Source organism: Leuciscus leuciscus, assembly GCF_965113295.1.
Source record: "Leuciscus leuciscus genome assembly, chromosome: 15".
Taxonomy (NCBI): domain Eukaryota; kingdom Metazoa; phylum Chordata; class Actinopteri; order Cypriniformes; family Leuciscidae; genus Leuciscus; species Leuciscus leuciscus.
This window is the reverse complement of record NC_138739.1, coordinates 31,300,226-31,315,442: the sequence shown is the minus strand read 5'-3', so window position 1 is coordinate 31,315,442 and position 15,217 is coordinate 31,300,226. Positions and strand designations below refer to the sequence as shown.

General features: G+C 36.4%; 1 protein-coding gene and 1 long non-coding RNA gene across 2 annotated transcripts in view; both read left to right on the top strand.

The window, feature by feature from the left end:
* The window catches only part of LOC309476675 (verrucotoxin subunit beta-like), a 45,470-nt gene that overhangs the window by 20,838 nt on the left and 9,415 nt on the right, over positions 1–15,217 (top strand). Inside the window, exon 5 of the mRNA XM_082139822.1 lies at positions 1,124–1,291. Coding sequence (XP_081995948.1) covers positions 1,124–1,291 — 168 coding nt within the window. The remainder of the gene's footprint in view (positions 1–1,123; positions 1,292–15,217) is intronic.
* On the top strand, positions 7,551–9,307 carry LOC309476755. Its single transcript, XR_014198338.1, has 2 exons — positions 7,551–7,919; positions 8,665–9,307. It is a non-coding gene; the product is annotated as an uncharacterized lncRNA (long non-coding RNA).

Genomic DNA, 15,217 nt, shown 5'->3' with positions numbered 1-15,217 from the left:
TAATATTGCCAAAAGTATTGGGACAGCCCTCCAAATAATTGAATTTAGGTGTTTAAATCACTTCCATGGCCACAGTTGTATAAAAATCAAGCACCTTGGCCTTCATTTTACTATTGCATGCGTTAAATACATAACATATGCAATAAATGTAATAAAAAAGAACAATAACATTAATTTGTAAGGCCGTGTCACACAGGAATGTGACAGGGCCTGATGTGACAGGGCCTGACGGTTGGCCATTGTAAACTGCCATTACTCAGCCTGCTAGCATGCTAGCATAAAAACTGTTAACATGCAAGCAAGGAATTTCAATAACCTTTTTAGACATGTTTTGGATTTAAAACATTTTCATTATTTTCTGGAATGTTTAACCGTGACAGGGCCTGACCCTTTAGCTCGTCTTCCTAAAAAAAACATACAAAAACAAGCTTAAAATCATACAATTCAATGAAACAATTCAGCCTTAATCAATGTAAGCTTCACCTGGGTCAAATGATGTCACTTCCTCTGAGTGATACCCTTAAAGGTGTATTTCACACATTTTATGTATAGAGTTTTATGTAAACGTGACAGGACTGACCAAAACATGGGGACAGTTGTAAAATAGAATTTATTTGTAGAATTTATATAGAATTTTATGTTTTTGATCAGTTGATGTGAATGATAACAGCTTAAACTTGTTATTGATGAGTTTTTTTTTTTTAAATAACAGTTTGTAGCATAACAAAACTATGAAAGCTGTAGCTCCAATTTGGCTGAGGACAAGGGCATGGACAGGATTTGTAATTTTCAAAAGTGTTTTTAATAAAGAAAAAAATATCTGAGAACCTAATGAATGACATATTCCTTTACAGAACAACTCACAGAAATCAACTATGAGCCAGTTTTAGAAATTTTTGGATGAAATACTTTTTTATTCACTGTAACAATTCAAGGACAGATAATGTACGTTTCTGGTAGAATGTCCCATTTAATGAGTACAATTTAAAAGAATAAATCTGACTCCACTCAGCCTCTCTCCACATGTTTTCTTTAAAAAAATATTGGGCACGTTTTTCCAGCAGTAAATGTGTTATAATGTATATGGCACTATTTTACATTATGCATTTACTTGTTCCATTAGCAAAGTGTCAGAAACCACGCAAGAATTTTATGACACTGATAAAGGAGAAAGAGGAGTACGACAATAAAGAAGTTCTGAGATACAAGTGCATCGAGCCATACAATGAAATTCCAGAAGGAGAATGGATCTGTGAAAATGGAGAATGGAATGGAACCTTCGTCTGCAGGGGTGAGCTAGAATGTTATGAATCTAAAATCACATTTACTACCTAGTGGGTAAAACATTGACTAGATCCATGATGAACAAAAGCTGGGAATGATTGTGAATTTAGTGGAACATTTATCTGTATTTTTTTATTTATTACAAACAACTCATGTTCACTAACAGTTACAATGATTCAGGGGACACTTTAAAGCACTGCATAAAATGGACTGAAATATGTCTGAAACTGTTACTTGTTTAGGTAAGATCTGCCCACCACCTCCTTATGTTGAAAATGGAGACTATACTGCCTCGAAAAAGGATGGTAATGAGATCACAGAGGTATCGTACACTTGCCAGTCTCACTATGTGCTGAATAAGAAACAGCGATATAAGTGTGAGAAAGGGAAATGGCAGACCCCTCCGAAATGTCTGAGTGAGTCATTCTTTTCCAAATGATTCTCTTGAATCACTCCCATCATGAAGTGTTCTGAACTTTGTGTGTAATCAGTTGTATTTTGCATCTTTCACAGAGCCTTGCGAAATTACACCTGAGATTTTTGAAGGACACAATGTGGAACCCATCCGAGAAAAGTTCTATTTATCCCATGGTGAAAAGAGTGAACATTACTGTAGATATTATTATAGTGAGGGGGGATGGAATTGGAGATCTATCACCTTGACATGTTCTGATGGGAATCTGACCATTCCACCATGTGAGTACATGTGTTTGTGCACTTTCATATGTTGAGGTCACCAGGTTTGCCTGCTGCTGCATCTTTACCATCTTGCTAATTAATCTGATATTATAGACCTCTTTTGTTGAGGTTTCAATTCATGAAGGGTCAGTTACGGGCAGCTTTACTGAATAGAAAGTTCAAAAGAACAGCATTTATTTGAAATAGAAAATCTTTTGTATCATTAGAAATGTCTTTACTGTCACTTTTGATCAATTTCTGAATAATACATCATTACTGAATAATAATTTAAAAAATAACTTTTAAATGGTACTGTACATTCCTGTTGAATACATTTTTTGTTTTGTTTTTTCCCCTCTTTTCTTCAGGTCAATAAGACATATAAATTGAAAGAAAGGTGGATTAAAACACTAAGGTAAAAACTATGAAACATTTTGATGATATTACTATCCATATTTGATTTATAGCAACACAATAGATTTTATGTTTTCAGAGTTTATTTTGCAGTGCAAAATATGAATGTGATAAAGACCCTGTAATGATTTTAGTGGATAAGTCTCTGTGGGCATGTAAACTGATTAAAACAACAATAATGTCCACTAGTAACTCTGCATTTATCATAGTTTTCTGTATTAAGATCTGATGATCCCACAGATGTGAATGAAGATGGACAGTCTGCAGGAGCAACACACACACACACACACACACACACACACACACACACACACACACACACACACACACACACACACACACACACACACACACACACACACACACACACACACACACACACATTTGCTAGATACTTCAGACTACTTGCTTATGGTACAGTAATATGACTCTGTGTTACAGTAACACTGGAATAAAGCATCACTTTCAAATTATTACTCTGAGTTTGGTATTCATTATTATATATTTTTTTACATTCAACTATTTTCTCCTAAATTATTTACATATAGGAATTTAACTTAACCCCTTAACTGCAAGAAAATTAAAGCCAAAAATCTAAACAAGTTGTGTTCCAAATTTTAGGTTGATAACTCAAAATGTTTGCTTTCAGTAAGATTTTATTTGGGCGCAGTACCAAACTTTTTCACTAGATGGACAGCCAAGCTTCCTTATGACCATATAAGGGCGCCTCCATTTTCATATATGTTTTGAGTGATCTGAACCATGTATTTCCATAATTTCATACAATTTAAGAAGTATACATCCTATTCAGAAGTAGTATGGGTGGTTTGGCAGTATTTGATTTGATTTCAACCTCTAAAAAACACATAAAAAGAGCACATATGTGCGTTATAGCTCGCTGCCGCATCACAGTAGTAGTAGTAGGAGTAGTAGTAGCAGTAGTAGTAGTAGTAGAATCAGTAATCTGATGGATTTTGTTGGCAGGTTAAGACTGGATTTAGATTTTTAAAATGTACTGTAAAGGAATACCAATGCTTTGTTTTTCAAATAATAATAATGATAATAATTGCGTGAATATTTAAATCTGTTGCATTTCGCAGGTGGTTTAAGACTGGAGTTAGATTTTTATTTTTATTTTTTATGTACTGTAAGGGATTTTTTATTTAATTGTTTATGTTTTGAAAAAGCCATTACAATTATAAAAATGAGTTTATATTTTTGGTGAGTTTATAATGTAATAAATTTATCATAATGTAAAAATTGTTATTAAATTATGAGCTCAAGATTTTAGTATGTTTTGAGAAAATGATTACATTCTGAAAATTTTATTACAATAATAATGTAATACTTATTACATTATGTGCAGTTTTTACATTATGTGCTGTTATTACATTAATGTGTAATAAATGTGTGCTGGCAGTGTTTGAACACAATCACCCTACAATGATACAAATCCCCCCAACTCCCTAATCCCCAGTAAACAAAAGCAGTCTCATTATGCCGTTTTGATTCTCTGAGCAGTGTGATGTCACACTGCTGAGGCCCCGCCCACGGCCGCTGACTGACAGTCCTGTATTACCATAGTTTCTGCCAAGGGAGTAATCCATCAGCCGGAAACCGAAGCTTCCCCGGGCGCCGCCATTGATTAGCAGACCATCACCTGCTGGTAGCATTCCATTGACTCCCATTCATTTTGGGGTCACTTTGACAGCGAATAACTTTACATCTGAGGCATTTAAAGACTCCATTTGTCCATTATTTATTTCTAAAGAAACACGAAAATGTATAAAAGGCTCCATTACCTTGTATCTTACATTATGGCCCCTTAGAAGCAGTTTTTGTAAAAATAGGCTAACGATTGCGTCATAACCACACGACTCTCTGTCGCACAGTCATACTTGCCAACCTTGAGACCTCAGAATTAGGGAGGGGAAGGACCGGGGGGGGGGGGGGGGGGGTATTTATTTGACAAATTCATTTCCTTAAAGGAGAACTCCGGTCAATTTTAACATTGAGCTCATTTTGTTGTAAATTTGGAGTGCTGTCAATACAGAGAACAATGACAAAAATCGGTGTTGCCTACACCGTGTTATCCTCTTTTTAAAATTTGCACCCTGTTGACTTCAATGGGGCATATTTTAAACCTGCTTTTACAAGTGCAAGTTTACATTACAAGTGCACAGGTCATGTGAGTGATTCCTTTAGAGTTAACACGGGTGAATCTGACTGCAGTAGATGTGAAAGATATGAATAAAGTTAATTCGGCCAGCGCTCATACCTGTTTACATCCTGTTTTCGGTTGAAGTCCAAAGTAGTCGATTGTCGAGTTCACGCGCATATGTTTAGTATGATCACGCGCGTGAACTCGACAATCGACTACTTTGGACTTCAACCGAAAACAGGATGTAAATACAGGTATGAGCGCTGGCCGAATTAACTTCATTTTAACGGATGGTGTAGCAATATTGTTGTCCAGGTGGAAATCGGGAGAAATTCTGGAGAAAGGTCGGTCCGGGAGATATTCGGGAGGGGCTTTGAAATTCGGGAGTCTCCCGGAAAAATCGGGAGAGTTGGCATGTATGCGCACAGTAGAGAGATTACCGTATAGACAGGAGGAGAAGCTTGCGGGCAATCGGGGGGACATGGAGGCAAAATTATTAATCAGAATACTTAGCAAAAGTTGCTCCTGCTCCTAGCTCATGGACACCTCCTACTCACACTCTGCAAGTTTCGGAAGGGAATTATTCAGATTTATCTTGCCACAGCTACTAGAAGACAGACGGGTTACTCACGTCACATCTACGTCGCCAAGCTCAGTTTGAGTCTGCGCAGGACGCTCGACCATCAGGAAGTGAGTGTTTCTAATTGACTTCCCTTTTCTCCATTGAAGACTATGGGGTCGCTGTGTTCATTTATTTTACTGTCTATGGTTTCTGCCCTCAGCGAGTTGTACGCTATCCGCCATTTTCTCCACGCTCGAGCAGCTCATAGTTCGAATTACAGGGGGTACTGGGGGGTACTATACCCCCCCAATGATGACCCAGTACCCCCCAAAGGGACAGAAATATCAGTTTTTGGGGGGGGGGGGGGGGGGGGGGGGGGGGGGTCAGATATTTTTTCTGATATTGTGAAAAAATATAATTACAGTTACAATACAAGTCAACTCCTATTTTCACTGTAGGAACATTTTAATGTAAAGCGATTTCAGACACCCCTATTGTGGACCGTACCATTTTTAACCACCGTGGCTAGAAGCAACGGAGATAGAGAACGACTTCAACTTCTCAAGCAAGTGTCAACGTTGAATGACAAAACGCTAGTTTCATAAAGTATCATTCTTTTCAACATTCCTTATTTGTATATTCAAAAATATTTAAAATAATCTAATTTAAAACAGTTATAATTTTTCAATGTAAATTATTTAATGTTATTGGTAACAGCCTAGTGTCTAATTATTTTAATTGAATATATTTATCAAATTTAAGAATTTGAAATGAAAGATGGAGCATACATTTAATAAAATTAGGGGACAATGACCTTTATAAAGGTACAAAAAATATTCTGAGTGTTTTCAAACAGTGATGTAATGAAACATTTACAATTTATATACATACATATACACGTATATATTAGGCCTATATAGGCAAATTATAACATGTTTACACAAAATTTGTTAACACACACAAGTAGCCTACTTTTCCCCTTTATTTAACATAAATTGTAAGAATATGACTAATAGTAAAGACTAGTAGCCTACTAATAAATAAACATTATGCTAAAGCTATTAAATAGCAGTTCCAAACTAGTTTTTGTTAATACAATGTTGGTATGAGCCACTACAGTCATTTAAAAATATAAAAAATAACACAAAGAAAAATAGTGGACATTTTGGGGTTAATATGGAAACGACAGTTACCATGGTGAATACACAATATTAACAATAACTGTTAATGAAACATGGAAACTGCTCCTGGTGAACAGAATGAAAATCATACCTGCATTACTTTTATTTCGTGTAATTTACAACGTAACGGCGTTGCATGCTCGTAGTTTCTTTTGCACTTTATATACACTTTTAGGCGATACAGCGCGCGCCGCCGCATTTGCGCGAGCAATTGAAGAGTGTGCGCTACGAGAACAGGATAACGGCTGACAGGACAAGAAAGTCCGTCTTTCTGAGGTGAAACATTTTATTTCAGCGTACACTTATGTCACTGCCTGGCAGTTCCTATTGTGCTGGGTTTTCTGAAGTAGTCATTATTCGCCTCTCATAACATAACATAACATGCTCTAAACACGCACGCAGAGTGGAAAAGGAGGAGCGGAGGATAGGGGCGCGGGGAGCAAGGATCACAGCGTAAATTTGAACTATATCGATATATGCGATATGGTCTAATTCTATATCGCATTTCAAAAATATATCGTTATATCGCCCAGCCCTACCTGCATTATAAGTGTGTCCACGGTAACTGAAATATAGTTCTCTACCTCAGCGCTCAACTGTAGCCTGACATGCACTTTCCGTGAGCAGGAATTGAAAACCCGGAGTGGACCATAAGCGAAGTGATTACAGAATGCTTAGAGTGGAGAGAGGAACGTGCTTTTGCTCCACTCCAGGCTTTGATCACATCCCGCTCAGCAGGGTGAATACACCTCGTCTTTCCTTAATTTAAGACCTATTCAAACTAAAATTAAGACACTTATTACACTATTTGAGAAATGAAAGCCTATTTACGGCCTTAAATTTATGAAAAGTGAATTTAAGACATTAAGGACAGACTGCACCCTGACGGAAATCCGTCATAGACTTGCTGCAATTAACGGAAATCCGTCGTAGCGACGGAGAACTTTAATCCCTGAGATAATCTGTTGATAGTCAACTAAATATTACATGTAGTTGCTTATTTTTTGCTTGTCAACAAAGAAATTGTTTATGATCAGTAGACTATTAATAGACATTCTCAACTAAGCGTTAGTACATATCTTTCAGGACTATCTAATTAAAGTGAAAGACAGTTGATATCAGTAGAAAGTCTACAACCTATCAACAGATTGCAATGCATACCTAACCTGACTGAAGTAGAACAAACACTATGGCCAGCACATCAGAGAGAAAAAAAAATCACTTTTATTAAATAAAAAAAAAAAATAAATAATAATAATAATACAACAACCCATTATTTACTAGGATTAGGCAGTGGGCCAAGTCCGTCTATCTCGTTTAGTTTTTGATTTGACAGTTACCCAGCAGCTGTGTGGCTCATTTTTTTTATTTGTCTGTATGAATAATTCACAAAAAGATTACCGATTGTTTCCAACGCCAGTTGTTGCACATTAAAGTATAAAAATAGATTTAATTTCGCTTGCTGATCACAAACGTTGGCCGGAGTGAGATCCAATCAACGCTTGTGTTGTTACCTTGTTGAATTGATTTGGCCAATCACGTTATTCGTTGAACCGTCGTCGCGTCAGTCTGAAGCCAAATCCATGAGTCTACAACCTAATCTGGAGAGACCGGTGTGTCTCGGCAAGACAACGTCAAGGTAAGATTTGTTTTACAATGAGTATACACCCCTATATCTTAACGCTTTTCATATAAGTTGTATTTAAGACTGCAAGCTATAGTTCGCCGTGAATATATGCGTTGTCGTTGATGAGAACAGTAACGTTAGCCACGAAAGAATGTTGGTAGTGGAGCAGTAAAGCTAACGTGAGGTCTAACGGTATGTTGCTTAGGCTAATCCAAAATAAGCATTCGGTACATACACAATGAACTAAGCAAAGAGTATACAAATACGGGATAATTACGGGAAAAATATTTAAACGGGAAGACAGCAGGAAATAATTCTAAGGGAGAATCACGGGGTAAACGGGAGGGTATGTCCAGGTTGGTTACAGCAAGCTACCTAGGCTACAAGTAAGCTAGACTAATTATCAGCTAAAAAGAGTGCAAACCAAAACAAAGAAATTATTTCAAATCAACTTTATAGTGGTAGTCATGGAGTTATTTAAGCCAATTATGGTTGATTGCCACGATTGATAGTGGTTGGGCTTCACCTACATAACAGAACAGATATGGTGGAAAAATATTTTAGTTAAAGATGGCTGTTTTTGAGCTATTTAACAAAATTATTTGTGGTCAGAACTGCAGTAGTCTTGTCATGCTCAAGATGGTTAGCATCTTAATACAAATGTCAAGATGAAAAGTGTGATTTAAAATTATTTAGTAATGTGCGCTTTCTGTGTTTATTTATCTGAATTAAATTCAGTTGTTTATCTAACACACAGACATGGACAGGACAACATCATATCTCTCCACACCCAAATGACTACAGAGGTGATTGTTGACAATCATCACATCAACAGCACCATGATGGAGCAGGTCAAGATCACGGAGTTGCTTAGTATCCACATCACAGAGTGACCCATCTTGATCTATCGACACCACCAACAGAACCTGGCCAAGAAAGTCCAAAAACCTCTGCACTTCCTCCCACAGTTGAGGAAGGCTCATCTCCCAAAAATCCATCCTCTTAACTTTCTATAGGGGAATCATAGTGAGCCTCTTCCTTCCACCCCCAGCCTCCAATAACCTAAGGGCAGCTGATTGACTCTTGCACAGATACACTGGTAGTTTACACTATGATGCTGCTACATTGGTTTATTTAGAAATTTGCTATGAACATTTGACCCCACTTACACACAAATTGCACTGCCTTTTGCTGCTTGTCATGTCATCCACTTACACAATAATACTATATTAATTAGGGATGAGTCACGATTTTCGAATATTCGATTAGCTGATTTTATTATAGAATAGGATGTGCGGGATGATTGTCTTTAAAAAATCCCCATGTTTTAGTTGTGGTTATAAGTTGCAATCCTAAATTCACATACATTTTTTATTCATTTAATAAATATATTCTTAATATTTGTTGTTTTTGTTTCTATGTTTGAGCTTGTATATCTCAATATTAATAACAGTCTGGTTAATTTTGAGTCTTGAATTGTAAACTCTCAAGGGTTGGATTTCTAAATATATGTTGGTTATGTGTCAATTCAGAATGACTTCTGAGCAGCAACCTTTTTATTTTGGGTATGCATCACTTGCCAAAATTGGGGCTGACTAGTAAGGGGTTAAACGTATATAAAATAACACATATAATGTATGTTTAAGTTTTTTAACTTATATTTAAGTGTCACACCGCTCCGCTTTATTCATATGCTCTCATTTTATTAATAAAAATAATTTAGTAGCCTATTCTTGCATTGTTTTTGAATGAATAAATCAAATAGTGTAAAAAACATTTCAGAGAATTTTTTTCTCAATCTTTTCCACTGGCCAAATAGTATTTTTAAATGATTTATATTTTTAATGGAAACAGATAGACCTTGTTGTGCATTATTTGCACGAAACCATTTTCTCAGACAATCTGCTATTATCATGATAAGCAATTAGTTAAAACACAGCATGCCAGAGGAGAAGTGTTCAAAAGCATTGCATCCACAACAAAAATTTGAATATAAAAATGTTGTAACTTCTCAGTAATTATTTCATGTAGTTAAAGTGTTTAACAACACCATTAATGAGAATGGCATATTTAATTTAAATGTTTATATCAGAAGTAAAACATATAGTTTAAATCAGTGGTTCTCAACTCCAAACTCAGTGTGTCAGATAAGGGAGACATACACAATATGCAGAGCAGTGGGTCCCGAGGACTGGAGTTGAGAACCACTGGTTTAAATCATTCTTTTATTTATTTAAACTGTTATTGTGAACATGCACTGTATTTATGATTAGGACTCATAATAAAGATTTACGGTTTTACTTCATCTGCCGTTAGATAAGCTATATGCGTCAGTTTCACTATATGGCCCAGCTTTCTTGTCACTGACAAAGATTACATGCCTCCGCTGTAGAATCTGTGTTCATTATTTACATTGGTTGTCAAGGAAACGGGAGGTTTTCTAGCGTTATGATTAGTACTCCTGCTTCTTTGCCGGTTTAAAAAAGTAAGAGTTTGTAAGGACATTTTGCGTCAAATGTGCATAAAACAAAGTTGGAAACAATGTCTGTAGTACTTATACGATTTTATTACATGACCTCAGCAAAAAAAAACGTACACAGCTGTGAGGTAAGTATTAAATTCGTAATTTCGAGGTTCGGCCCACCGCCTAGATATCACGATCACATCTGAACCATCTGATTATGTGAAAAAAAAAAAATGATATTGAGCATTCCAAATGAGAAAACTCTCAATAGTCTACATTTCAAATTCCCGAGGCCAAGATCAAAAGTTATAAACAACAAATAACAATAATTATTATTTAATACATTTAGCCTTTCATGACAGTAAGTTTTACAGAAAATCGCATTTATTAAATGCAGTTTAACGTTATAACAGTTACTCATTTAAGAAATAATCTCTGTTCCTGCTGCAAACTCGCTTCGGAGGATTAACAGACAAGACTATAGTTTAAACCCTTAACAATACCTTCTTTAATCGTTTAACCATTTTGTAACATTTAGTTTATTTAACGATACGTTGAGACACAAAAGGCGTTTTCTCCTATAGAACCATAATACACCAAAACACAATATAAATGAACAAAATACATAATTTTTATTAGCTAACGTAACGTTAGATGTAATCCAAATCTTTATAATCCATACGCAAGCAAGAAACAGATCCAAATTCAGCCCTTCATCCACATCCAGCGATCTCCATTCTCAGCAGCGACCGTAAATGTCAAATCCCGCGCTCGTGATGAATTTAAATTCAAAAATTGCGCCCTCAAGAAGCGTTACGACATGTTTTACGGCAGTGATATCAAGCGCTCATTGGCTCTCGCCTGCTTCGTCACAGATTGCAGCATGTCGTGTTTCAGTTGAAACAACATTGAAATGCAGAAGCGCGCGCGCGTTCCGTCTTCACGCAGAGGGAAGCTGGGTTAACATTTTCATGGATTAATAACTTAAATTCTGCTCTGTCCCTTATACAAAACTATTATATACTGCCAGAGAGGACTGCAACACATCGTCATTTGAGCGACTTTTGGTAACGATTTACATTTTCGCCATAAACTATTATGATTACACATCTGTTGTTTTTCTTCATAATTTTAGCCTGCATAGTTTTAAGAAATGGTTATGGGTAGGTTTAGGGGCAGGAGTAGGATTAATGTTAGTGGCTCAAAATATATTGTAATGCTATTAATAAAACTGGCATTTCCCTACACATCTCTGTCCATAAAGTGTTTTATTCTTTTTATATTCTGTATAAAATGAGTAATTTATATTTAGGTTTGGGAGTAGGGTTAAGGGAACTTACATGTATCTATAAAACAGTATAAGGGAAATGATAAAGATAGCTTTATGATTCGTAAACGTTTTGTAGCTGTGAATTCGTAATAATTCTATACGTTTCAGCATCTATCCAAACGTACAAAAAAAGTATGTGTATCTGTTGATAGGTTATAAACTTTCTACTGATATAAACAGTTTTTCACTTTAATTAGATAGTCCTAAAATGTATCTACTAACACTTAGTGGATAATGTCTATTAATAGTCTACTGATCATAAACAATTTATTTGTTGACAAGCAACAGATCTAATCTTTAGTTGACTATCAACAGATTATCTACAAATGGTTAACAATTTTTTCAAAACAGTTTTAAATCAACTAAAATAATCATTCATTTGATGCATATGAGACCCCTTGAGTAGGATATACAGTATCATATACTTCATATGCTGACATGACTGTTGACTTTTAACTGACAGATTGATCTCGAGTTGTTGGTACTCAATCTACAGAAAGTTAGTTGACAATTGGTTAATAACCTGTTGCAAAATAACACTGACAGTCAACAGGCACTTTTTTGTAAAATCTGTAGATTAACACTTGAATTGTACCTTATAGTCTATAGGCAGTCAGTTGAACGTATGTTACTTGTTGTCAGTTGAAACAGTGTTGTTGAATGTCAAATGATGCACTGTTGACAAGCTACTGAATGGCTACTAATAACTAGTAAAGTCTCAACAAACGGACTATCAAAAATTGTGACATCACCATATGATTTAAAAAAATATATATAAATGAACATTTCTAAAGACAGTTAATCTTTTACATAGAATATCACAAAAATATGAACAACTTGTTTTTTCAACATCTTCAGTGAAAGTGCACACAGTGAACGTTTCAATGGCAAGAATAAAAACAATCTATGAATGTCCTATTACAGGCGGAAAGGTAGGCTACAAAAAAGATGTGCAATCTAGCAAGTGCACACATGAACTATAAACAGTACTAAAATGGAAGTGGTGCCAAGATCTCAGTAATTAATCAGACACCACCATCTATTGTGTTTGCATTTGTGTATGAGACGTTTTTTTTTCTTTTTGTGAGAGAAGAGGCATTGATTTTGCCATTGACTGGCGCTAACGATTTCAGCAGCTTTCAGTCCCTAATGGCGGACGCGCCTCCGCAGCGCCATCTACAGACTGTTACCCATAACACAACAGAGTTTCGCCTCTTGGGCTTCTATACTCTTTGCTAATGCTGCGTTCACACCGGACGCGAATAGCGCGTCAAATTCGCGTCTACCGCGTCTAGTTTGACGCTTGACCACTTTGTGTTAATTCGCGTGTCCCACGCGCGTAAAAACAAAAGTTTGAAGCGAAATTTACGCGCGTCAGAGGTGAAAGTTTTGGCGGCCATATTTTTTAGATGTTTATCGAGCATTAGCATTAGCATTAATCGAGAGAGTCACCGCTCGTATATGCTCTGGAGAGCAGAAACAGCTGCGTAGGGGACATCGTCGCTGTACTCGGGTCCACCAGACCCTCCGGAGGGTTTCAGGAGTTTCACAATTTGGTCCAGGACCTAGGTTTGGTGGACCTAACGGTGAGGACGCTGACGAGGACAGCGCAGGCCGTATAAGGCCTCGGCCTCGAGTGGTCTATGCCTGTCGAGCCCGCGCTCTACAGCCCGGCGCGAGGTTCACCCTCGCCCGCACCCACCTAATCTGTCATTTATTTTTGTTTTGATAATAAATGGAGCCAGCCTCCAAAAGTGAAACCTGTCCTGTGATTTTTTTTTTTAGTTTGTATACACTAAATTGTATTTGTTGTCTTCACATTAGATTAATGTTTCATGTAGATATGGAATAAATTGCATTCAATACAAAATGAGTATTCTCATATATTGAAATCGAGTTTTTATGTGAAAGATTTGCTTTGTTGTGCATTTTAGTCATATTACAAAATAATTTATTGAGGCCAAACATAAAATAACATTATAAACTGTCACTTCACCACGTGACAGCAGCAAGCAGGCTCCTGATTGGTTAACGCGGCGCGAATTGACGCAGAAGTTCAGATTTTTCAACTCGGGCGGCAGACGCGAATTCGCGTCAAACACGAGAATGCACAAAAAGCACTACATAAAACATTCGCGCGTAACGCGCCAGACGCTCAATTCGCGCCATTCGCGCGAACTTGACGCGCGAATGAGGCGTATTCGCGTCTACCGCGCCGCAGGAATTTTTTACGCGCGTAACGCGTCTTTGCATTGACTTAACATTGAAATCACTCGCGCCTGACGCGCATAACCGCAACTTCAGACACAAATTCAGATTTGGCTATTATATATTATAGAAATATCCACAGATCTCTTCAATACAGAAAGGCATTTTTTAAAAACATTTAAAAGAAGACCCCAAATTCTCATTTTAATAATATGCATTAAATAAAATCATGTTCTATGGCTGAAGGCCATAAAAAGGCATGTGGCTGATGTGGCTTGGGGTTTATTAATGTCATTTGCCAATTTTTGTGGTGATCTAAAAAAAAAAAAAATAACTTTGCTTTGCCTTCAAGGAAATGTGGGCTTCCACCACAAGTAGACTTTACAAATACAACAGGAATGACAAAACCTGAATACAATTCAGGGGAGAAAGTTGAATACATCTGCTTTAATAAATAGCCTACACACTGGTTCAGGATCACCCCTACTCCAAATACTTGACCTGTGAACAAGGCGAATGGAGAGGGAAAATTAAGTGTTTGAGTAAGTATGAACACTAAACCATACATCAAAGACACGTTAGGCTTTTCTTACTGTATTTTATTTTTGTAAGTTTGATGTAATCTTGTAGTTGTTCTGGTTCTGATGAATCAATGAATGTATATTGTAACAGTGACAGTGAGATGTTGTTTCAGAGCCTTGTACAGTGACGGTGGAGGAAATGGATAAAAGAGGTATACAGGTGCGATGGCTTGGACGGGAAAAGATATTCTCACCACATGAGGACAGAATCAGCTTTGTATGTCAGTGGGGCAAAGATTTAACAGACAGTAATATCTCCGTAATACAATACTGTAAAGATGGAGTGATGAATGTGCCTGAGTGTGTGTGACAAGGAGAATAAAACATCACTGATGCATCAACTGTACTACTAATTTAAAAAAATGATAATTAAAAAAATTAAAAAAAAATCATTTTTCCCAATTCAGTTTCTCTGTTTTGAATTCTTGCAATTAAAACTAAATGATAAAAGCAACATGTTTAAATATGCATGGAAATGACATTAACTGATTTACAGTTGTTTTAGTTTTTTTTTATTGCTAACATCCTTTTGTCCAATCTTTCGTCACATTTTCAAAACTCTAAACACAATTAGCACAACATTTGTCTGTTGTGACCATACTATCAACACAATTAAAGTCAATTAAAACATTTCTAAAATGCTTAAATTTTCTTTTCACAAAAGCTTACCCAATATCAAAATCATAGATCTTTCTGGTCTTATTTACAAATTATTAAACACCGTATT